Genomic DNA, 24953 nt, shown 5'->3' on the forward strand with positions numbered 1-24953 from the left:
ATCCATTATGAGGTCAGAATCATTTGCAGTTTGCATTTCACAAGCACAGTAAACTCCACAAATCTCAAGGAGCTCAAGGAACAGTCAGGAAGCTGGCCTTTGAAAATCATGATGCATGGCTGGGCATGGTGGCTCACACCTGTAATCCCAGCACTTTGGGAGGCTGAAGTGGGCAGATTACAAAGTCAGGAGTTTAAGACCAGCCTGGCTGATATGGTGAAACCACATCTCTACTAAAAATACAAAAATTAGCCAGGTGTGGTGGCATGCGTCTGTAGTTCCAGCTAGTCGGGAGGCTGAGGCAGAAGTTGCAGTGAGCTTAGATCATGCCACTGCACTCCAGTCTGGGTGAGAGAGAGAGAGAGACAGACAGAGAGAAAGAAACAAAGAAAAAAACATGATGCAGCTTCTCTCTGGAGGGTAGGGAAGGAGGGAGGGTCTTGCCAAGCTTCTGGCCTGGCTAGCTCTTTCAGTCCCTGTCTACCGCCCCACTTTCTGCAACTTCAACCTCTTCCCAAGCACAATCACTGCAGCTGTGCTGGCGGGTGTGACCCTTCTGTGTAGGGCCCAGTGTGGCACTGGCATCATGGAGAGATGGAGTGGAGCTAGGACTCAGGGCCTTAAGTCCTCTCCTCGAGTCCCTCTCTCAACAGACAGCCGTAAGGATGATGCCGCTCAGGTGTATACAGCCTCAGTATAAAACGCTTTCACACAGATCCCATTTAAATGTTTACTTCCTGCTTTATGACCAATAAGGAAAGTGAGGGTCACACAGAAGTGAAGTTACAGAGCAGAACTCAAAGCCAGGGCACTTGACTCCAAATTCAGCATTCTCTCCATGACATCCCTCACGTTCAGTGCTGGGCACAGCACTGAAACAGTGAAGGGAGTGACTACAGTCCCCATCTGTCATTACAGGTTTATCCCCTCAGCAAAGAGTCATTTAGTTAACTCCTCCTAGCTTCATCTGCCTCACCTGCAAAATGGGGATGCTAGTAACTACTATATGGCTTGTTGTCCAGACAGGCAAGACAGATAAAATGCTGGGCCTGATGCCTGCAATCACAGGGTGCAGGCCCCAAGACACAGGTCATTGCCCTACTAGTTCACTGCACAGAGGGGAACACACTTGCATTAAGCCATCAATGTGGCCACAAACACCAACCCCAGAGTCCTCACACTGTACTTGGTCTTTCTGCTTTCAGTCACCGGGTTCCCTGCTGCTAAAAATGCTGACCTCAGCACCTCAGCAGTGGGCCTTTCTGCTACAGCACTACTCACCCAGTGCCCCCACCAGGCTTCCGCACAGCGCTCTGCTGGGTAAGCCCTGAGCTATAAGCAGGAATTAGCCCCTTGCTGAAGAAAGGGAGAGGAAGGGAAGGGACACGTTCCTCTTTCCAACCTCCATGGACTAGGCCACAATAAGGGAAAAAATCCTAAGGCAAAGAAAGGCAGTAATCATTAATAGGTGTTGTGTGTGACTGATTTTTTTTTTTTTTTTTTTTTTTTTTTTTTTTTTTTGAGACGGGGTTTCGCTCTTGTTACCCAGGCTGGAGTGCAATGGCGCGATCTCTGCTCACCGCAACCTCAGCCTCCTGGGTTCAGGCAATTCTCCTGCCTCAGCCTCCTGAGTCGCTGGGATTACAGGCACGCACCACCATGCCCAGCTAATGTTTTGTATTTTTAGTAGAGACAGAGTTTCACCATGTTGACCAGGATGGTCTCGATCTCTTGACCTCGTGATCCACCCGCCTCGGCCTCCCACAGTGCTGGGATTACAGGCATGAGCCACCGCGCCCGGCCGTGACTGACTCTTAAAACCCTACAGTACTTCAAGGGAGGGATAGGAAAAAATGCTCAGATACTGCCAAACTTTGAACCTCAACAGGAAGTAAGACTCTCTGGAACTATTTTTTTTTTTTTTTTTTTTTGAGACAAAGTCTCATTCTGTCACCCAGGCTGGAGTGCACTGGCACAATCTCGGCTCACCACAACCTCCACCTCCTGGATTCAAGAGATTCTCGTGCCTCAGCCTCCCAAGTAGGTGGCATTACATGCACCTGCCACCACATCCAGTTAATTTTTGTATTTTTAGTAGAGATGGGGTTTCACCATGTTGGCCAGGCTGGTCTCAAACTCCTGACCTCAGGTGATTCACCCACCTCGGCCTCCCAAAGTGCTGGGATTATAGGCATTAGCCACCCCACCCAGCCTGGAACTATTTTTGACCGGTTAACTAATGCCTTCTGGTTAATGACAGCTCCCTCGCACATTATTTGTATAGACTCCTCACAAAGATCTCATGTGAAAGGTGAGATGAGAATTATTATCTCTATTTTACAGATGAGGAAGCCAGACTAAGGGAGGCGAGATCATTTGTTCAGTCCCAAAGCCCATCAGTAGCAAATCTAGAACCCAAACCAAGATTTGTCTTCCTCCAAAGTCTCCCCTCTCCTGACAGAATGGAAGGCTGAAGAGACAGGGAGCCAGAGCAGGACAGAGCCTAAAAGCCTGAGAAAGTGGACTTGATGCACAAGGACATTAACGGGCCAGCTTCTGCTGTTCACAGAGGGTTCCCTTGCAAAATCGCATTTAATCCTCTCAATGGCATTGCTATGAACAACAATGCTATGACCCCCACCTTAAAGTGAGAAAACAGAGGTAAGGGAGCACATGTGACAGAAGCAAGCCCATCCCCAGGTCCTGAGGAGCCCTAGCTCTGGCAAGCAGCTCCCATCTGTGAGCCTCGGTCTCTTACCTGAGTAACCTGCAGAGAGGACTCCGTGACTCAAGGAATGCAGTGTGGCAGAAAGGGCAGGACTGTTTACTGGCTGTTTGATCTTGGGCAAGTCATTCACCGCCCCACACCTGGGCTGCCTGGTGTGTAAAATAACAGCAATGTTCACAAGGCTGCTGTGAGAATAAAATCAGGCCCTATGACAAAGGGCCATACAGTGCCTGGTCACGCTGGTGTTAGTGACTGTTATCACGGCTCCAAATCAAGGAACGGCACGCCTATCAGGCCAGAATCCCCCTGACATCCTTGTGCTCCTAGCTCCCGCTTTCCTTTTCTGAGCAACATTTAAGTCGAGATGATCAGGGGCTTCCACCTGGGCCAAGCAGAAAACAAGAGACAGCTGGTGGATTTTAAGTCAGCTGAGAAAGTCACATGTAAAGACACCACTGGGCCTTGTGGGTAGGGTGCTAAGCTTTGAACTTTTTAACCTCATATCACCATGTAGACGCAGGCTTCGGTCTTCTAGCTGCAGCAGAATCAGATCCTGACCATTAAACTAGCCCCATTTCTGTCCTTGGTGTTCCAAGGGAAATTAACAACCCCTTATTGTCTAAATGATGAGGGGGTATGGTCCAGGTCTAGGCCTCCTATGGCCAGCAGGCTCATTTTCAGTTCTTCACTAGATCCACCCCCAAAACCCTCTATGACCGCTACAGTCTTAGGCTATTCAGTGGGACAGATGAACTAGCTCAATATGGTAAAAACACCTAAAAAATGGCTTTGGAAGCTAAACTCAATCCAGCAAACTGTCCAGGAAACTCTTCTAGTATGACGGAGGGACGCTATCACTATCCAATCCTCCATCCAGCCAGCCCCTCACCAGGTGCCCCAGAGCAAGCCAGCTGGTCTTCCCAAGCCTCAGTTTCTCCATCTACACCTACCTCACAGGACTGCTGTGAGGCTGAGGCCCATGTTAAACCTCTGGCTCACTGCACAGTGTTTTCTAGGAGTCAGGGCCTGTGATAACCCCTTTAGCCATTTTATTTTCTCTTCCACAGAAAAAGAGCAGATGTGGAAAGGGCTCAACCCAGTCACAGAGCCAGCGAAAGGCAAAGCTGGGACTGAACCCACGTCTGTCCGACTCCAGAGCCCATAACCTGGGAAGTTTCTATGCCAGTCCCCAGACCTTGGTTCTAATCACTAATCAAACGCATGAATGTGAAGCCTGGCCAGAGAGACCCACCGAGAGGTTCTGCTGTCAACTCCTCTGCCGTCTCTTCTCTGGCTCTGCCCTTTGGCCGCACCCGCCTCTGCTTGGTGTTTCGACACCATCAGCCTGTGAGCCTGGACTCCCTTTCACGGCCCAGCACTTAAGCGTGGGCACGTGAATCAGAAGCCCAGGTGTGAATCCTGGTCCTGCCAATGACCAGGAGCATGGCCTCGTGCAAGCAATATGACCATTTCTAGCCTTGTTTCCTCACCTGTAATACGAGGATTTTAACAGTATCTCCTTCGCAGGTTATGGTAAAGATTCAATGAGAATTCGAGGCGATTGCAGTCATGCATAGCTTAACAACAGGAATACATCCTGGGAAGTGCATTGTTAGTCAATTTCACTGCGTGAACACCATGGAATGTGCTTACACAGACCTAGATGGTATTGCTTAGATTATATGGGATGGCCTATTGTTACTAGGCCACAAACCTGTACAGCAAGTGACTGTGCTGAATACTATAGGCAATTATAACACTAGTTGTATCGAAATATACAAAAGGTACAGTAAAAATAATGCACAAAAGCCAAAACATGGTACACCTGTATAGGGCTCTCACCATGAATGGAGCTTGCAGGACTGGAAGTTGCTCTGAGTGAGGCAGTAGTGAGTGATGAGTGAATGTGAAAGCCTAGGACATTACACTACCATATGCTTTATAAAAACTCTACACTCTGACTACATTGATTTTATTTATTTTCATTTTTTGAGACACGGTCTCACTTGTGGTGCAATCTCAGCTCCCTTCAATCTCCATCTCCATCTCCCAGGCTCAAGCAATTCTCCCACTTCAGCCACCTGAGTAGCTGGGACCACAGGCATGTGCCACCACGCCCAGCTAATTTTTATTTTTATTTTTGGTAGAGATGAGGTTTCACCAGGCTGGTCTCAAACTCCTGAGTTGAAGCAATCTGCCTACCTCATCCTCCCAAAGTGCTAGGATTACAGGTGTGAGCCATGCCTGGCTACCAAATTTATTTCTTAAATGAGGTAATTGTGTTACAATGTCACTAGGTAATATGAATTTTTAGCTCCATTATAATCTTATGGGACCACCAACTTTGATCTTGGCTGATGAACTGAAACATTGTTACTCAGCACAGAACCCTACATAAAAAGCCCACCTAGCTCAGCAATGTCAGCTAGTAACAAAGGCAATAACCACTTCGCCTCCAGTTATAGTCAAAAAGACAGGGCAAGCTAACCACACAAAATAAGGGAACTGAGGAAAGACCCACTGCATTTCTTCACCAGCTCTGCTGATTCTCTCCTGCCCTACTACATCCACTGGCCTGTGCCCTGGCTATATCCATAAAATAAATATGGCCCTCTATGGCCAAATAATTTCTGCAGATTGGTATGTATAAGAAAAGCAATAAAGTATTTTATGAAATTAAGCAGGGGAGAGAGAGTTGATGGAAACTACCTTTTTGGAAGACACATTATGGAAAAACCACGATTACTTTTGCACCATCCTGATACTAAACGAAGAAAATAATCAAGGAGATAATGAAAAGTTGACTCAGTGCCCAGCTTGCTTTAAAGAAACAATCTTTTGTCATCACTGTCCCCGCGGTTCTCAGACCCTGTCCCTTGGTTAGATAGGAGATGCCCAACTTCAGGCCGAACTCACAGCTGTAACTGAGGTGAGTGGGAAGAAAACAGATTGGGAGACAGATGCTCTGGCCTGAGTCCCCACGTGGTTCATCTCTCACTGTGTAACCCAGGGCAGGTCATGCTGGTGGGTCTGAAAAAGGAACAGACCCACGTGAATCTCCAATCCCAGCCTCCTCGTGCCTGTGATGCCTCATTCAGGGTTAATCAAAACCAGGCCATCTAACACACTACTGTCCCACCTGGCTTTAATAACCGAAATTAGCTGACTCATTTGGCCAACCTAAAACACGCCAAAGCTTTCTCTACCCCACCACACTAGCACCAACCCATGATGTCTAGGAAAAGATTTACTAAACACCTGTCTTTTACCAAATTCTAGCTGGCTGTCTCCACTTCGCCACATTCTAATTTAGAATTTTGGATGTTTTCCCCTTCCAAGAACACTTGCTTCATGGAAGCCGTCTTTCTCTCTCCTGGATTTTCCCTCTGGAGTCCCATTCCACATTCTCTCGTGGAAGCCTGTCTTCCCCTCCTAAACTCCATCTCTCTCTATTCCCTTCCACTCAGTGTGGAAGCTGCTTTTCTCTCCTGGATTCCATCTTTCTGGATTCTCTCACGCAGTGTGAGAGTTAGCTGTTTCTTTCTCTCTCCTTCTCCTGTTTCTCTCTCTCTTTAAAATAAATCACTTTCTACAAACAACAAAGAAAAGAATTTTGGATGTTTTAATCTCACTTCCGCCAGATAAAAATTCTGAAAAGAGCTTTAGATAGATTCACTATTAATTTATAGTTCAACAATTCAGAATTTGTGTAAGCCCACAGAAAAGTACGGTTTTGCATTATCATAAGAAAGGGACCAAGGGGCTAATTACTGACATAAAAGGGCAGCATTTTACCCATTTGCTCGTTTAAGCTGCTTTCACGCCTTTTAAAAGCAGCCATTTAAATACAGTGTTTCATTATACCCTATTGTTATCCATTTACTGAAGAACATTCAAGGATTTCTTCTTTTTAAAAAATATTGGTCATTTCTTTATTACTTAAGAGTAAAATAATAAAACCACATATCTTCAAAGATGAGTTTTTCGTGGGACAAGGGGAGGATGTTCTTTGCTTAAATTCCTATATCCCTTTGTATCAGTTCTGAGTTAAACCAAGTTAGCACAAAGAGGGAATGTGTCTAATGGGGCTATATTTTACACATAACAAATGCTTTAAAAAGTACTTTATGAATGATTAAATAATGGCTATGTTAAACTACTCCTTTTTCATCTTCCCATCTTTCATCCTATACTAATTTGTATAATCAAAAAGCAGTGTTTTTATAGAACTGAGAAGTGCTTTCATTTTCATTATGCCACGTTTAATGTCAACCCTCACCCTTGAAAAACATGAATGCAGGAACCATCTGCTTGTGTGTCATTTCTGACCCTGACAAGAGCATGGTGAAGACACGGCTCATTGTGCCCCAACAATGCATCTCAGACAAGGACCCGCGCTGGAGATTCCTCTTTGGTTGTGGTTCCTAGAAAGTGCTGTTGTGAATGAGTGCAGCGCTTCCCTTTGTCCAAAGGATAAAAACCCTGTGTGTCAGGATGTGCTCTTTTTTGAGAGGCTGCTGGGAAACCTCAAGGCCAATTCCATGTCCAGGTGTCAGCAATCCGCTCCCCTTGAGCGCTTGGCAGGTGGACTTTGCTTCCATTCCCAACTGCTCCACTTTTCATCAAATTCCATTTTCTAAACCACCTCAGAGATTTTGAAAGTAGAAAGGGCACAAACACTAAACACCCTAATAATAGTGAGATTTTACTGTGTGTGAAAATAAAACAGATCATAAGAACATGGGACATCAGAGACATACCAGATTGGATATTTTTCTTCCCCAAACAACAGGGACATAAAGGCAATCAATATTTGTCATGAAACCAGGCTGCAGCAAGCAAACATTTCAAAAACCAAGACTTAGTTTTTGTATTAGAAACTTATTTACCTATTAGCTGCCTGGAATGAATATTTCACTTGAAAAACAACAACAACAACAACAACAGTATCTAAGCACCTGGCACCAAAAGCAAGGGAAAGAAGAATAAGTTTTTGTGCCTTTTATCTGGTCACTGATGCAAAAGAGATTCCAAAAATCTAGGGTTCAGGTTTGTAGACTTTCTGCTCTAACCAGATACTCTAGATGCTACTAATATCCCAGAGAGAGGCCAGACCCAACCCCCAAGACTTCCTTTTGTACAGTCTAAGATACAGAACACATAAGGTCGCTCTGCAGAATGAAATGACTGCTGAGGCAGTGAGATGTGGTGTGAGGTAAAAGACTACAGGCTTAGTGAAGGACGATGTGGCAATAAGCATGGACATTAAAAACACACGTGCCCTCCAACGCAGAGAGCTTACTTAGCTTACTTCTGAGTTCTCATCCCAGACAAATGTTTTCCTGCATGCACAAAGAAGCACACAGAAGGATACACAATGCAGCATGATTTGAAACAATAAAACTTTTGGAATTACCCTAAATGTTCATCACAAAGAAAACAAACTGTGGGACATTCATACATGGAATATTTTACGCCAACTATGAAGTTGTTAGATCTCTGCATACAGATATGGAAAGGTCTGTAAGGTCTATTGAGTGGAAAAAAGGAAGCTATAGAATGCATGTTCCCACTTGCATGAAATTTAAGATAAACTGTATTTATGTTTCAAAATACACAGGTGATATATACACATACATACATACTGTGAAAAACAAATACACAGGTGATATATACACACACACATACATGCTGTGAAAAACAATTCAGAAGGGTCACGTGGAACTGATGATTGTAATTAGAATGAGTTGGGTAGGTAAAGGAGTTTGTTGCTTTACGTGTATTATTTTAATTATTTAAAACAATGTATTCCTGTGTTACTTGGGTCAATTTTGAGTGATGATTTATAGTAAGAAATCAAAATATGAAAACAAATCTAGCTGTTCTCCAACCCCACACTGTAGGTTTTCCTTCATAACAAGGCGTGGGGAGCCGCAGCGGCGGGCTGCAAGGCAGAAGCACAGGGCTGCTGTGCTCTGCACAGGAGGTCTCAATCAGTATTTGTGGAATAAAGGTGCCTCAATTTCCTTCCTTGTAAGCATGTGCCCTTATAACGCTAAAAAAGTATCTGTGAGCCTATGTTATGCAGGAATGCCCCACGGACACAGGAAAAGGAGTCAGTCAGCCCTCAGAAGATGAGTACTGCATGAAAAGGGAAGGAGAACGAGCAGGTGCCTCTCGCCTAGCCCCTTTGAGTCCCCAGGCAAAGCTCACCTGGGCCACCTCTTCCAGCCTTCCCTGGCCGGGCTTCTCCAGGGCCAGCCAAGGCCCAGGATCCCACCATACTATCCCTGAACAGTTTGCACCTGCCTTCCTGCCCTTCCTCAGGTCAGCCCCTGATTCCCTCCAGCCTGACCTCGCATTCACTCATTCAATAATTTCAACAGATGTCCTGTGATTTTGAAAATTACCACTCACCTAGCACGGAGGAAGGAAAAAAATTAGCAAAAGTAACTGCTTTGAGGTTCTGGAGAAGAAAGTCATTTTCCCCAGCCTGGGCAGTGTCTGGGGCCCTGCTTAGTTAAAGCCACCAGAAGAAGACAACGTCTGTGTCAACAACATCCACTTCCACCTTTCCCCCAGCTCACACACTCATGAGCATCAGCTCTCTCTCTCTCTCACACACACACACACACACACACCCCACACACACACAGGAACATGGAGCTGAAGCTGACTAATCAATTCAGACAGTTCCTCCTTCATCCTATCTTCAGTGTTCTCGCCGTTTCTTCCTCCATATCACCCATTTCCAGCTTTGCCTGCCCAGCCAAACACCCTTACAGCCCACAGGAAGCCCAGCTTGGAGAATACCAATCTCACTTGACTTAAAAAAGGAAGACCCCCTCCACCACTTTTCTTACTTTCATCACATGAGCAGACAGGACTTAAGGGCCATCTCCTGTAGCTGCATGGTAGGGATGCTAACATCTACTCCTGCATCAACTGCTAAGCAGCCCTCCACCCCGCGAGGCCAGGGACATCCGCCAACACCCCTCCCCTCTGCACATCCAACCACTCAACAGTAACAGTGCACATGGTACCTCCCTGTAAACCCACCACCAGAATTCCAGAACCTCTTCCATTCATTTAGGAACTTTCTTTGGTGAGAAGCTATTGGGGTCTGTTGAGGAGTGTCCCCATCACTGCTGCTATTTAACAAGACCCACTGTCTCTCCTACTGGCCATGCTGTCCCCCCTGAATCGGGTATTTCTCACATTTGCCAGACAGTTAAAAAGTAAAAAAACACTGATGGAGAAGGTTAAAAAAAGAATACTACCCACCAATCTGCTACAGAGGTCTCTGTTTCTGACACAATCATTTTTAAAACACTGAACTTAAGCTGAGATTAAGAAAGAAATTCATTGTTCTCACTTCTAAGTGGGAGCTAAATTATAAGATGAACATGCAGAGGGAAACGGCAACACTGGATCTACCTGACAGGGGGAGGCTGGGAAGAGGGGCAGGAACAGAAAAAACAACTGCTGGGTACTGGGCTTAATACCTGGGTGACGAAATAATTATGTACCACAAATCCCTACGACACATGTTTACTTATGTAACAAATCTTCGCATGTACCCCCAAACCTAAAATAAATGTTAAAAACCAAAAAAATAGGCCGGGCATGGTGGCTCACGCCTGTAATCCCAGCACTTTGGGAGGCCGAGGCGGGCAGATCACAATGTCAGGAGACTGAGACCATCCTGGGCAACATGGTGAAACCCCGTCTCTACTAAAAATACAAAAATTAGCAGGGCGTGGTGGCACACGCCTGTCGTCCCAGCTTCTCAGGAGGCTGAGGCAGGGGAATCGCTTGAACCCGAGAGGCAGAGGTTGCAGTGAGCCGAGATTGCACTTCTGCACTCCAGCCTGAGCAACAGAGACAGACTCACTCTCAAAAAAAACACAAAAGGCAAAACAACAAAAAAAGAAATGCTGGAGGGAGAGCATCGGGATAAACAGCTAATGTATGAGGGGCTTAATACCTAGGTGATGGGTTGCCAGGTGTAGCAAACCACCATGGCATGCATTTACCTATGTACAAACCTGCATGTCCTGTAAATGTACCCCAGAACTTAAAACAAAATTAAATTTTAAAAAAAGAAAGAAATGCATGTCCCCACATGCCCTCCACAAAATCAGCTGAGGAAGATGTACACATAGGCAACATGTGAGGCTGACCTACTAGAGGTCAGTCAGACTCTGGCTCAGAAACCTGAGGGTGCAAGGCAGGGAGAGAACCCTGGTGACATCTTTTAAGCCCCTTTTCCAGCTGTGTCTGATGCCATTTCTACCCACTGGACTCTTCGGTTAACTGAGTTTATAAATTGCACATACATATGGACTTTTTTTTTAGCTAAGCCAATTTGAGTGAGTTGTATTCCCACAATCTGTTACCCAAAGAGTTCTGGCTAATACTCTAATATAAGCAAATATCCCCACTCTAAGGTAGTCTCACTAGTGAAAGGGTCTAGATGGGTTCATGGTATAAGTATGACTATAAAATAATAATATTCACATTTTAAAAAACAAACCAAAGGAGCAAGGACCCCCACTGGAATTCTTCATAAGGAATTTTAATAGTAAAAAGTCTAAATTCATTTTTTTTCTTTATTTTTCAGACAGGGTCTCATTCTGTCACTCAGGCCAGAGCACAGTAGCACAATCACAGCTCACTGCAGCCTTGACCTCCCAGGCACAAGCAATCCTCCCACCTCAGTCTCCTGAGTAGCTGGGACCACAGGTGCACACCACCACGCCTGGCTAATTTTTTTTTTTTTTTGAGAGACAGAATCTCACTAAGTTGCCCAGTCTGGGTCTTGAACTCCTGGCCTCCAGCAATCCTCCCTCCTCAGCCTCCCAAAGTGCTGGAACTACAGGTGTGAGCTACCGTGCCCAGCCACAAATCTCAATTAAGAGTTGGATTTTATTTTGGAAAAACTGTCAATACTCAATCAAGGTAATGTCTTTGTCAAAATGACATAAGGCTTAACAAAAGAGATATCATTATCTGTATAGCACATAGATTGTTTCACATTGTATCATTAGGAAACCAGCTTTGGGTAGAGTTTTACTACACAAGTCCATCCAGTTCATCTACTCTGGTCATTTTGAGGCTCGCTCTCCTTTTTTTTTTTATATGGAATCTTGCTCTGTTACCCAGGCTAGAGTGCAGTGGCTCGAGCACAGTCCCCTACAGTCTCAAACTCTTGGGCTCAAGCAAGCCTCCTGCCCCAGCCTCCCACATAGTTGGGACTACAGGTGCACACCACTATGACTGGCTCAATCAACTTTTATGTGAAAGGTAACAATCACACATCCATCCAAATAGAATCATCTGCAATGTGGCTCATGTACAACATTGAACACAGAAGCCAGGTTATAACTTACAGATTCAAAAAGTAGCAAGTACTTGTCTTTCTTCTCTCTTTAATAAAGAGTTAAATTGGCCAAGAAAGAAAGATAGAATCCTGAATTAAAGATGAACTCTGCCAGGTGTTTCCTGGGATGTTATTACTACTGGACAAAAAGTCAGCCTCTCAGGCAAACATTAATCATTAGCCATTGTTGATAATTAACTAATGATCTACAAGAATATACCATGGAGCCCTTGTATGGTCATGCATTTATTTACTCACTCATTTGACGTGTATTTCCTGATGTGCTTCCTGTGTGCCAGGCACAGGATTAAGTTCACAAGGCTATACACCCAAATCAGACTGCAGTCTCAGCCTCTAGGAATGCATATTCTAGTTTCATCCAAAGTCACTCTGCTAATCAGCCAAAGAGCCAGGCTGTCAGACCCCACAGCCCATGGGCAGACCATCACGCTCCACGTCACTTCCCATAACAGTTACAAACCAGGGGAAAGGTGCTGGTGTCTGTACGGGAGAGTGGACTAAGCAAAGGGGAGTTCAGAGGGAAAGCAAGTACTCAGATGAAGGCAGGCGGGGAATGGATCAGAGAAGGCTGAAGGGAAGAAGCAGCATAGGAGTTGTCCAAGAATAGACAGAACCTAGGTATACAGAAATAAGAAAGCTCAATTCCAAGAGAATGAAGACCAAGCAATGATGCAGTCTTAATGGCGTACAGACCTAACCCCCACCATATAGGCTAAGCCCAAGGAGCCAGGTTATGAAATTGTGTTTCAGGCATTACGGTTCACACCACCAGATGCAAAAGCCATGTGATGCTGAACTACATGACCACACAGATATAATGGACTTGCTTTTTAAGTCCATTTAACACTACACTCAGATCTTAGCCATGGAGGCAAGAAAGCCATCAAAGTAGGCTGTCCCACAGCATTCCTGGCCACTGTAAAGCATGTGGTCCCACAGACAAGCATCCACAGCCCAGCACTGCTTCTCAGATAGGTCCCACCATTCTTGCTACTCTGAGTTCTGAAACCAGAGCACAAAATCTCCTGGACTCCTCAGCTGTGAAAGCCAGCACTGAGGGCTCTTTCAGCCAGAGGTACACAAGAAGGGCCACAGACCTTAAGCTTTTCAGGAATAACATGTATACCTTCCCACTCATTCCCAGCTAAGGACCTGTAAGGAATCCACAGAGGAACATGCCCCTCATGAAAATCCAAAACACGGCTCAGAGGAAGGAGTGATGGAGGTGCTTCTCCCGGGAGAGCTGCTTGCTTGGTGCGTATCAGCAATATCTACATCTACCGTACACCCCTACCACTGCATCAGGCGTGGCTGGGGATTCAGAAAGCTTCACTATGCACTGTATTCTGAAGATGCTTGAGAGGATAAAGATGTGCATATAAATAAAAAAATATATAGGGTATTTTATGTGCAAAATGCCACAAAAAGAGGTTTAGATTGTTTGGATCCGTTTCAGGAAAGGCCTCATGGAAGAAACATGATCTGAGATTATTCTTGAGTAGCTACAAGGAAAGTGACAGTAAAGAAGAGGCAGTAGAAGCCGGCGCCATGGCTCACACATGGAATCCTAGCACTTTGGGAGGCCAAGGTGGGTGGATTGCTGGAGTCCAGGAGTTTGAAGCCATCCTGGGCAAGATGGTGAAACCCCATCTCTACAAAAAGTACAAAAATTAGTCAGGTGCAGTGGCATGTGCCCATAGTCCCAGCTACTCAGGCAGTTGAGGTAAGAGGATTGTTTGAGCCCCAGAGGCAGAGGTTGCAGTGAGCCAAGATCACGCCACTGCACGCCAGCCTGGACGACCCCTGTCTCAAAGAAAAAAGAAGGGGCAGTATGAAGGAAGAGACATTTCAAATAAAGAAGCCAGGAGGTGGACAAGTGGGGGGCGGAGGGGTGTTCAGGAACTTGTGTGGACAAATGAGTGGAGCTATAAAGGAGAGGGGTGGAGACAAAATCCAATAAAGCTGGACCAGACCAAGCTGAACCTGGCCACACTCTGGCCTTACCCCAGTGGGCAAGGAGTAGACACTGAGGCCTCAGGATCACTTCTCCAGCAAAAGTCACTTGACAGTGGAATGAATGGACAGGAAGGGGACTTGTGGGCCTTTAGAGGCAAAATGTCAACAGGCTCAAAACCCAACAAGCTCAACAACAAGATGAGAAGAGGGGCAAGAAAAGGGTCACAGACGGTGAAACTTTCGGTTTGGTTTAAAAAATACCTGCTATATCAGGCCCTTGGCTAGATAAGGGGATAGAGGGGTATGGGCCCTGGGCCTTGCCCTCCAGGTACCTAGTGCTGGTTTAGAGATGGCTTAAAGGTGAGTGCAGCCATCAGTAGAGATCAAGGAAGGTGTGATTTGGCAGATGAAGATCCTCATTCTGGACATTTTTAATTTTAAGCAGCTCCACACGCCAGAGAACTAGGAGGTAGCATCGGGAGGGAGAGTACCGGGGACAGATTACACAGACTCAAAACTGTTCAACCATGTCAGTTTGCTTATAAGAAACTGAATGATAAAAAATAAAGCATTTTTCATCACAGTGAAGTATGATATTGTAATCATCCCCACTCTGACACTTGATACAGAGGCATTCCCCTCCTCTGTGCTAAGAAAACAAAATAAATGACATTTGCTTTCTATAAGTGGAACTGAGGAAACACTGCTACCAACTGAACTAGAAGGGATATTACTGTGGGAACTGAGTTGCACCGTTTCCATGACTTCAGCCTCCACCAGTCCCTGCAAGTCCATAAATGAAAGCTGCATAAAAACTTGAGAGTGTTTATATTTTTAAAAAATAAATAAAGAACAAAAACTATCCTTGGGAAAACTTCTGCCCCCCAAGGTAGTTTCCAAATCCCAAAACTAACTGAGTTACATCCTATCCAGAACAAAGACACATTGGGTCAATGGGAATGGCCACTTACCCAACAAAAGTAGTAATTTTACTAGGTAACTGGTAACAGGCAGAAACGTCACCTATAAAGCTGGCCCTGAATCTCACTCTAACTGCTCAACACACACCTTTCCCATGGAGCTATCAGGCAAAGAAGACCAGCAGCCTCCGGATACATGCAGCTTTCCAACTCATTGCAGACTCTGCCCTTTGATTTTACCATTCACATTAAATGAAAGGTATTTACTACAGATGAAAAATAAGCTTCATTTAGCTGCCTCTAAACCAATCCCAAAAATAGAGCAATCACTCTGGTACAAATAGGGTCAAATGTATTTAAAAAAAAAAAAAAATAGCTCCCTCATGGGAGGACCAACATGGCATGGGACCTTGCTAAAAGTTAGAAGGAAATCCACAAAGATCTTCCCTTCCCACAGTGGGAAAGGAAGTATTTAAAGAGTAAAGCAGAGTATAAACTCATCTGGCCATGTGACCATCCAAGTCAAAGTAAGACACAAAGTTGAATGCCATGAGTTTCAGAATACTATGTGAAGAGGTCAAAGGAATATACGTTGGCTTTTAGAAAGGCCTGCCAAATTAACATACTGCCAAATCCCCCTTAAAAAAAAAAATAAAGTCCAATGCTTAAGAATTGTCAAGAAAGGATTCACTGGAGAGGGGTGCAAAAGGAAGCAGGAGATTTATCCGTTTCTTGTGTTTCATTTCCTCACTTCTTAGCTGAGAAATCCAAATGGTCTGACAGCACTTACATCAGTGCCCTGAATTTCCCTGCGAAAATTTCAGAATATTAATTGGCTTACATACGCAGCTACATTAATTATTCCATTGATCTGAATTAATCTGCCTTTCTGAAAGGTATTTATTTTCTAAGTTTGTTTAATCGTGTTCTCTTGAGCTACAAAAAGCAACAATCTGGGTCACCATCCACGTCATTAAATTTGGTAAGAAGGCTAACACCATCTCCGCCTCGACTACAATAATCTATCTCCAGCGGTGGGAGGCTTCCCACCACGTCTGCTTTTTCTTTAAAACAATCATCTAGTGTCACATGACTACAAACAAATCAAAAGCTATGAAAAATGTTCAAAGTTACACAAATGATCTCTGGCATAGTAAAAATATATACTACCAGTGTTTATGTGGTTATCCAACCCCCATTTATAGTTACATTTTCAGCAACAATACCCAAAATTTTTAGAAAATTCTCTAGATATCAAACTACCAAAGCCCAAATACAAATAGGCATCACATTACATCTGAAATGTGCCACAACATTTTAAATGTAACATGAAATCCTGTACATAAATTGTTAAGGCTTATTCACAAGAGCATAATTTCACTATCTTCAGAAGCCAGCAGAGCTCTCCCACACAAGGGAGAGCCTAGTGTGTTTGCCTTTACAACGCTCGCTCAGTTAGGAACATCCAGCCCTGCTAAAATAGAGCTTCAACATGAGAAGCCAAAAACAAACGGAACCAGCTAAGAGAAGAGAAGAAAAACAATAGAGTTTCCTGTTATCCGGCATGGGCTCCCCTTCATCTACCATTCTGCATGGCTTCTGACTACAAAGAACCAATCCTTGCAAGAAGGATGCTGCAGCACCAGAAAAATCCTGAAATGGCTTCTGAATCATCAAAGAAAGATTGCAGAATGTCAGAGGTAAAAACGATCCCAACAATCTTCTTATCCAATCCTCCCAATTGCTGGTAGCCGCATGGCAATGCAGAAAGGTATGAAAAATGACCCCAAATACAACTAGTTGACAGGTGACTGTGACAAGATCCTAGTGGCAATCCAGTGCTCTTCAGTGCTTTTTTTTTTTTTTTTAAACTATATCAACCTTTCCCAAAGGAAATTCCATGGACCACCGGTTCCATGATATTAAAGTCTTTTGCCAAAAGAAAAAAAAAATGTTTAAAGAATTTATGACTGATTACTTTTAGGGACTAGCTGAGTTAAACAAAAGGAAACCTGTTTTTTAACTGCAGAACTTCCCAAAGCTTTTACTAAGCTAGCGTGCAGTATAAATCTTTAAGAAGGCAGCAAAGTATATGAAAGCATTCTGACTCATTTAACCATACAATTATTTTATCTCAGGACACTGCATAGCATGTGGGGCATTTCACAGGACATGGAGTAGAAACTTTAATACCATATCATGTATTAAATGATATATATTATTCTCCAAATTATGCTCTATGTAAATTTATTAGTTTTGTTGTATTCTACTTCTCTAAAAATAGTTCATGTACAAAGTCTATGATAATTATCTACTTACCAGAGCAACTGACCAAAGTACCCACCACTCCCAAGAACACTAGACTTAACAAAAACAAAAACAAAAACAACTAACATTATCAGGAAAAGAATGGTAGCAAAAGCTCATGTGGAGAGAAAATCTGCTACAAATCTCTTCCATAACAATCCCATATCTATTTATAAAAGATTCATGACTTTAAATACTTTCATTCAGTATAAATTTGAGAATACAGGTTAAAACAAACAAACAGAAAAACCACTGTTGCAAAGCTCCAAGAAACACCACATGCATGGCTGTAAACTTCAACCACCCAGAAGGCAAGCTGCCAGTTTAAGTATAGAAGCAAATGATAACCATATACCAGGACCAGCAGGAACTCTCAGGACACTTACCAAGTTATGGTTTGTTGAATTAGAATCATCTTCAGGGAATGGGATGTAAATAGCTAAGGCCACACAATTGGCAAAAATAGCCAATAATATAAATATGTCAAATGGTCTGAAAAATCTTGTTAAGGTATATATGGTTATGGAAACACAAACCATGTCCCTCATCACACTCCCGCTCACACCACTTGCGAAGCACCTTTAAAATGAAAATGGCATACACAAATCATATTTCGGCTGACTGCTGAAACTGCTAGGTTTTCAGCAGAAGTAATCGTCAGTGGTCATCTCACAGTGGAGCCTCCTATCAAATGACCTCTCCTATCAAACATCCTTTCCTTCTGTTGCAAGGATCATGTTACACTCATTCTTCTGCTGCACACTGTCTACTGAAACCTAAAAGTACATCCAATTAGGGCACTGTGTGAACCAGGTTTCTGCTTCTTACGGGTTTAAAAGTGACAAGGGTCTTACTAAGTTCCCGGCTGTTGTAGACACAGGGAAGTCATCATGGGGTAAATCTCTTCCGCAGAGCCTTGCCTCCATGTGTTAGAGCCATTTTCTCAGGGGCTCTTCTTGGCAGGGTCAGCCTAAATCGCCTGTCTGGATTGGGCCAGGCCAAGTCACCAGGACCTTCTCCGTTCTACCTGTGACTTTCTCATGGCATGTTCCAATACCTCAGACGTGATCCGCAGCGAGCCAGGCTTCAGCTCCTGCCTCTGCTTTCTCTGCTAAAGGAATCGATGGCTATAACTGCTTCAGATTAGAGCTGGACTGGAGCTCAGTTTATAATATGCTGTTACCGTGCTCAATTTGTAAACAAGTTAAATTAAAAAGCCATAAGAAATCAGCACCAGACACATTAAAAGTAGGGTTTAACAATTCTCAATCTCGGTGGTCTATCTGGAAGAATCACTGTGAGATCAGCCTTCAAGAAATACTTGCCTAAACATTCTGGTGTTATTAAGAGACATTGTCAAAACTGGCAATACAAAATTTGACATCTGCCAAAATGACTGTTTTTCTTCTTTGGGTTTTCAGCCTTTCCAAATGCAAGGTTTCACGAGCACCAGCCTCATCTGCAATTCCTAGGCTTGATTTTACGACAGTGCTTCGCCTATAGACACTTACCCACATGAGGCAAGGCCATGGTTTAAATACCTCAACATACATAAAACTGGAGGATACAAACCGAACTATCCTCCATTTGTTCTGACATTCTTTTGGAAAATCCAAAAATGCTGCAGAAAACAAATACCCCTTACCTCTCTAGAGATATCTTTTTTTTTTTTTTTTTTTTTGAAATGGGGTCTCACTGTCACTGAGGCCGGAGTACACTGATGCAATCTCAGCTTGCTGCAACCTCCGCCTCCCAGGCTCAAGTCATCCTCCCACTGCAGCCTCCCAAGTAGCTGGGACTACAGGCATGTGCTACCAGGCCAGCTAATTTTTTTTTTTAGTAGAGATAGGGGTTTTGTCATGTTGCCCAAGCTGGTCTTAAACTCCTGGACTCAAACAATCTGCTCACCTTAACCTCCCAAAATGCTGGAATTACAGGCATGAGCCACCGTGCCCAGCCTCTGCAGAGATCTTGAGTTTCATAAAACCTCCATCCTCAAAGAGCTTTGATAACTCATCGAAAAAAGGCAATGAATAACATTATTCCCTTAATAATTTGGATTTTTTTTTTTAAGCCAATCAGCTTTAATTCACACTGGTTCTCTTAACTCATCTAATATTATAAAATCTTTTTCACCCAGGGATCCAACTTTCAGACAAGCCCACCTCAGGAAGACTTCAGAATTCCCTTTCCATTTTTCCTTTTCATGGGTCCCCACTGAAATCTAAAAAGACAAGGGCCCCAATGTTGCTCTCTATAGAAACACAATAGTCTCTTCCCTCCCTCACACTACCATTCTTCCTTTTCAATTTTCTAATCCCTAAATGATAAACCAGCACCTCTGAGAAATGCTAACACTGTTCAGGAGAACTAAACATAAGTTGTATTTTTACTTTATGTTGGTCCAGTTTCAGTCTCCAGGTACAAGTGATACCATCTCACTGCCATAAGATTTTCACAAGTGAAGCAGAACAGAGCAATAGAAAAATAGATGGGTCTGATCTTAACAATTCCTTCTGATAAGGAGAATATCCCTCACTCCCTCAGGGGGCAGGACACTGTCATGCTTGTCTGTAAAAGCAAAGGACCCTGGCTCTCCCACTGCGGACTGGGCCTGACAGAGCTGGCTGGGGTGGAAAGGATTTCTATAGCCTGCTCCCTAAATTAGAAGGAAACTGTCATTTAAAAAAAAATTATATATTGCTTAAGGATCTATCTATTTTACAAACTATCCCATTTGTAAACAGGCTTCTCCCTGAATTGGCAGCCACATCCCCTAACTCCTGTACACATGTGTCTGGCAACTGAAAGAAGGGAGACGGCAGCGTGATCCAGGAATTCACTCTATACGCAAAAACTGCTATGTACACATTACTGTGCACAAAGAGAAACAGCATCAGGCCTCCCACCTATTCCACACAAAATTAGTGACCCCACAAGGAGATCTCTGCTTACTCAGAGTCATGTCAAGCCAATCCAAGGAGGAGAAGATCTTCCTGGCAAGGTACAGCCACTGCCATGACTCCAGCAATGCCACTGGGCCACATGCTGGCTTACTGAGCTCCCTCCTGGCTCCCAGACTAGAGAACTTCAAGAGAAAATGCACACACACAACCCCACCTATGTGAGAGACACTATAACTCACTCTAGAGAAGGGACATCTGTTGCAAAATGCAAAAGCACATGAGAACCCCTCGAACCCTACCCTAGCATTTGGCTGCTCTCTCCAAAACCTTTCTAGACAGTTACCTCATCTTAACTCCTGTCCACGAGCAGAGAAAACAGCCAGCTAAGACAGAGAGCATGCAAATAGCTGCCAAGCTTGATTCTCAAATTATAAGGGGATTTCAGCTCCACTTTCTAGCTGGTTGCCAACATCTTCCCCTTTTGGCATGGCCCCTCCATCCTTCTGGGCCTGGTGGGGGGAATTCCTATATTCACACCCCTTCCTATAGTTAGGAATTGCTCTAAGGCCCCTGTCAGTTCCAAACACACTTCTGGGGAAAGGAAATGCTTTATGTTACCCAGACCAATGAATCATCTGCCTAATTAAAAAGCCATTTGCTCAGAAAGAAGGCCTCAGTCAATCTTCTCTGAAGAGGGTGGCCTCCAGATTTGGGCAGGGGTTAAGCAGGCTGAAGCACAATCGTTTCCCAAGATCTTGGACATGACAACCATTCTGGGGCATTCGGAGTTCAATTTTAAAAATACAAAGGAGACACCCAGATATGTAAGTCCAGCTCAAGGACATAGACAGGATTTTTTATAAAGGCAGCAACTGCAAATTCCTCCACTGAGAGGGCTGTTCTATAACTCATAAGGGCTCAGGAAGAAGAGGCACACACCAACCTCTCCCTTCCCTGGCTCCCTCATGCTCACGTTTCAAATGCTTTCTTAGAACTTGTCAAAAGGAAATTCCAGGAAATTATAGCATTGATCAGAAAAAAAAAAAAATCAAAAGTAATCTCTCCCTAGGAAGCACATGTTCATATCTGTAGCTACCTGAATAATTAGAATCGCCAAATGTCAGACTAGAGGCAACCTTAGCATTAATTGTAGTTGCAGAAGCAAATTTCGAACATCAGAATGAGAAGATTCTACTAAAGGTCAAAAACGTATTCCCTTCCAGTAGAGTCTCATACAGTCTTTTTTTTTTTTTTTTTTTTCTAATCTGTATGCCTTATTTGCAATAGGTTCAATGCATGGTATTGCCCCAAAACAACACAGAATTTAAAACTAACCATCTAATGTCCAACGACCAAAGGTTGGTTTCCCATTTTAATTATCTACCACTGTGAAGTTTCAGGCTGTCGTTCCCTCCCCCCACTACACTACACACACACCCAGACAGTGGGCTAAATATACCCGTACAGCCACCCCTCTGCAACCCGAGGAGACAGGAAGGTATATACAATGAAACCCCTTATATACAACTTCTGTTGCTCGCATTCCAGACTGCTACAGCTTTGTGTCATTTCAGAAAGCAAATCCTTTTAAAAAAACAGATGGTAAAAGAGAAAACGAGAAAGACTACCCCCCAAAAAAGGATACTTCCATTCCACTATACTAATGCAGGCTCTTCGGATGGGGTTATTGAGTGATAAACAGAAAAGGGCGCGGGCAGGTCGGCTGTTGGACGAGTTACCCTGTTTTTTGCTCTTGGCGTATTGCTGACGTTTTCTTTGGGAGAGAGATCCTACAGGTGGGGGTGCGGAGGTGCTCATAGTTTGGGCAGCCTTGGCCTGTCTAGCAGCATCGATTGCAGCTTGCCAAGACAGGACAGTTTGCTTGGAGCTATTCGGCTGAGAAGTTGGTCCTTCACCAGAAAGAGGGAGTCTGGTGCCTCTTGCATAGTTTGCCTCTGGGGAGAAGGAGAGAAACAAAGATTTTTTTTTAAATGAGGATCCAATGTGTAGGAGAAAAAAATCAAAGGTTGTCTCCCATCAATAACCAGGGTAATCATTCATGCCTATGTTTCCAGTTTGAATCTCATGTCCTATTTTTCACAAGCTGGGGTTTAGTCAGCTAGAGAGGCAAGAAAGTCCACGAGCTCTGGTCTCAGTGTCAATCACACAGGATCACTGCTGCATCACAGCCAGCAGAGTTAGTACTCCTTCATATCGTCTTCACAAAGGGTCTTTTAGCGCCTTTCTTCTGACAAAACTGAGGTCATTCGCACGTTTAATCCACATCTCTGATTTTTAAAACCCATGTATCTCTAATGAGTTAACAGATAGGTACAACAGCTTTTCTCTAACATAACTACCACTAGCACCAAGAAAAAAAAAGGCAGCACCAATAATTCAATAGTCTTAATCATTTTCAGGGTGTTACTCCAACATCTTTCCACAGCCACAAATGCATTTTTTTTCAGTACGGGGTGGAGGGGGGGATCTTCCACAGGCACCCAGGCAATACCAAAAACCCCATAACAAATATCTAGATTATGCACTGACACTTCCTGCAAATGAAAATTCATGATGCTTGGGACTCATTTCCTCCACAGGCTTCCGAAAACAGAAAACATCTTTAGGGCTTTTTTGCATTTTAAATTGCAGCAGCATCAGCCAAGCCAGCATCCAGAGAGACAGGCAAGGCAGTCAGCCTGCACCCCTACACCTAGGATAGACTGGCTGGATTATGCCAGGGGCCTCCAGGCCTAAGAGGGAATTATCTCCATGTAGGCTAGCATCCAGGTGCACACAAGGCAGAAACCCAACGAGGCTCCCTATGCAAAGCCCCCACCAGCTTTGGGTCAGGCCACCTCCCAGGCAGATCTCCCAGGCACCTGCCGCCTTCTGCCAGTCTCCTCACTGAAGCAGACGTCAAAGTGAGAGAGGTGGCAGAAAGGTAGAGAATGGGCGTTTGCAAAACCAATTACTGCTAAGTGAAGAGTCAAAGCAAGCATCAGTCTGAAAGCCTGAGAAGGAGGCAAAGCGGCCGAGCAGCGGGCAATCGGAACGGGGGACAAGTCGTGCCAAGCTTCTCCCTAGGGGAGCGCTCACCCGGAAAGGCTTCCAGCCGACCGGGGTTGGGGGGCACTGGCGGTCTCTAAAGGGGAGGGCTGGCCAGGAGCTGCTCCATCCTCCCTCGACCCAGCCCCGGCCGGCGTGGAAGCTGCACGTGGTGCCAGGGCCAGGGCTGGGGAGGGGAGCCCCACAGCGGCAGCAGCTCCCCGGGCATTGCTAGGTTACCGACGTGTGCACAGCCAGCGACGGAGCGGGAATGCACGCTCAACCCGAGCCCCTTCCCCCGATGACACCGAGGCCAGGCCTCCCCCGAGAGGGGAGGGGTGTACTTCACCCACCGGCGCGGAGGGCGAAACCGGGCAATCCTAGAATTTTCCGGATGCCACTAGGGACCTTCTTCCTAGTCAACGAGGGGGCGGGGGAGGAGGGGAAAGGCGAGGAGGAGGCTGGCAAGGGGGCTCCGGCTGAAGACTCGCGGCCCCCTGCCAACCCCCCGGGGGCGCAGAAGGAAAGTTGAGCCCGAGGACACTGAACCCGAATCACCCCGACTCGCTGCCCCTCCGGCTGCACAGTGCTCCACACACTCCACGGCCGCCCCCACCCCACAAATGCAGAATTAACTCTGACATTCAGGGCCTGGAGGGGAGCGCGGAGTGGCAGTCACGCATGTCCCTCTCTGAGTAGACGACACCGAGCTGGCAGCACCCTCTCCAACGCCCTCAACCCACCCAGCCCCGCGGGGAAGGGGGAGGGGGCTGGAAGACCGTGACAGGATCCGATTTGGCAGCGGGTGCCGGGGCTCTGGCTGCTCACCGTTCGCGTGGTCCGCTTGCTGCTGCCGTTGATGCTGCATTTTTTTCATCATCATCATCATCATCATCCACGAACATTTATTGAGCGACTACTGTGTGCAGGGCACTGTGCTGGGCGTTGGGCGGGGGCGGAATGGGTAAGGGGATCACCAATAGGTAGGAGCCGCGGTCCCTGCCCTTATTCTTGCTTCAGCAGGGGGTGGGGAGGGATGAGGACAAATAACAGAAAATAAGGATAATTGATTAAAAAAAAAAAAAACCGCTCGCCGCCCAAGCTCTTTTCCAAAAATGGAGCAAAATAAACTTTTTAAAAAAATAAAATCCGATGTATATATTATCTTAATAATATATACATGTAATTTTTTGCTGCAAAGGAGAACTGGCTTGTCCCCTCCTCTAGCGGAGAGACGCCGCGGTAATGCCGGCCCGGCCGCCGGGGCTGCTCGGCGCGCCCCCCATGCCCACCCGTCCGCCCGCCCGCCGCGGTGCCCGGTGCCCGCCGCCGCCGCCCGCGCCGCCGCTGGCTCGGGACCGCGGGCAGCCGGAGCTCACATCCGGGGACGGAGGCGCCCGCCCGCCCGCTCGCTCCGCGCCCGCCGCGCCGCGCCGCACGCCGACTTCGCCCTGGCGACGCTGCGCGCCCGTCGCCGTCCCCCGCCCCCCGCCCGCCCCGAGCCTCCCACGGCCCGCGCCGCGCCCCGGAGCGTCGGCCGCCCGGCGCGGGGATCTGCCCGGAACCGCCTGCGCGCTTGGAGTGGCCTCCGCGTGGGACTCGGGGTGCCTCCACCCCGGCCTGGCCCGGCTGACCTGCGGGCGCCAAAGGGTTAAGCGCGCTCCAGCAGCGGGCTACCCGGTTAA

At 45.6% G+C, this 24953-nt stretch overlaps 1 protein-coding gene across 17 annotated transcripts in view; it reads right to left on the reverse strand.

The window, feature by feature from the left end:
- The window catches only part of CACNA1D (calcium voltage-gated channel subunit alpha1 D), a 319765-nt gene extending 295049 nt beyond the window's left edge, over positions 1-24716 (reverse strand). For 13 of the 17 annotated variants that reach the window (XM_037743584.1, XM_037743321.1, XM_037741086.1 and 10 more), the window contains exons 1-3: positions 24097-24553; positions 21866-22175; positions 17701-17806 (exon numbers count right to left, since the gene is read on the reverse strand). In XM_037743584.1, coding sequence (XP_037599512.1) covers positions 17701-17806; positions 21866-22175; positions 24097-24163 — 483 coding nt within the window. In that variant the 5' untranslated portion in view covers positions 24164-24553. Of the gene's footprint in view, positions 1-17700; positions 17807-21865; positions 22176-24096 lie in introns of all 17 variants that reach the window. The other 4 variants (XM_017522522.2, XM_017542885.2, XM_017529104.2 and 1 more) reach the window with 2 other exon arrangements.
- Positions 24717-24953: the final 237 nt, after the last annotated feature.

The sequence above is a fragment of the Cebus imitator genome, unplaced genomic scaffold (genome assembly GCF_001604975.1).
Source record: "Cebus imitator isolate Cc_AM_T3 unplaced genomic scaffold, Cebus_imitator-1.0 Scaffold0, whole genome shotgun sequence".
Taxonomy (NCBI): Eukaryota; Metazoa; Chordata; class Mammalia; order Primates; family Cebidae; genus Cebus; species Cebus imitator.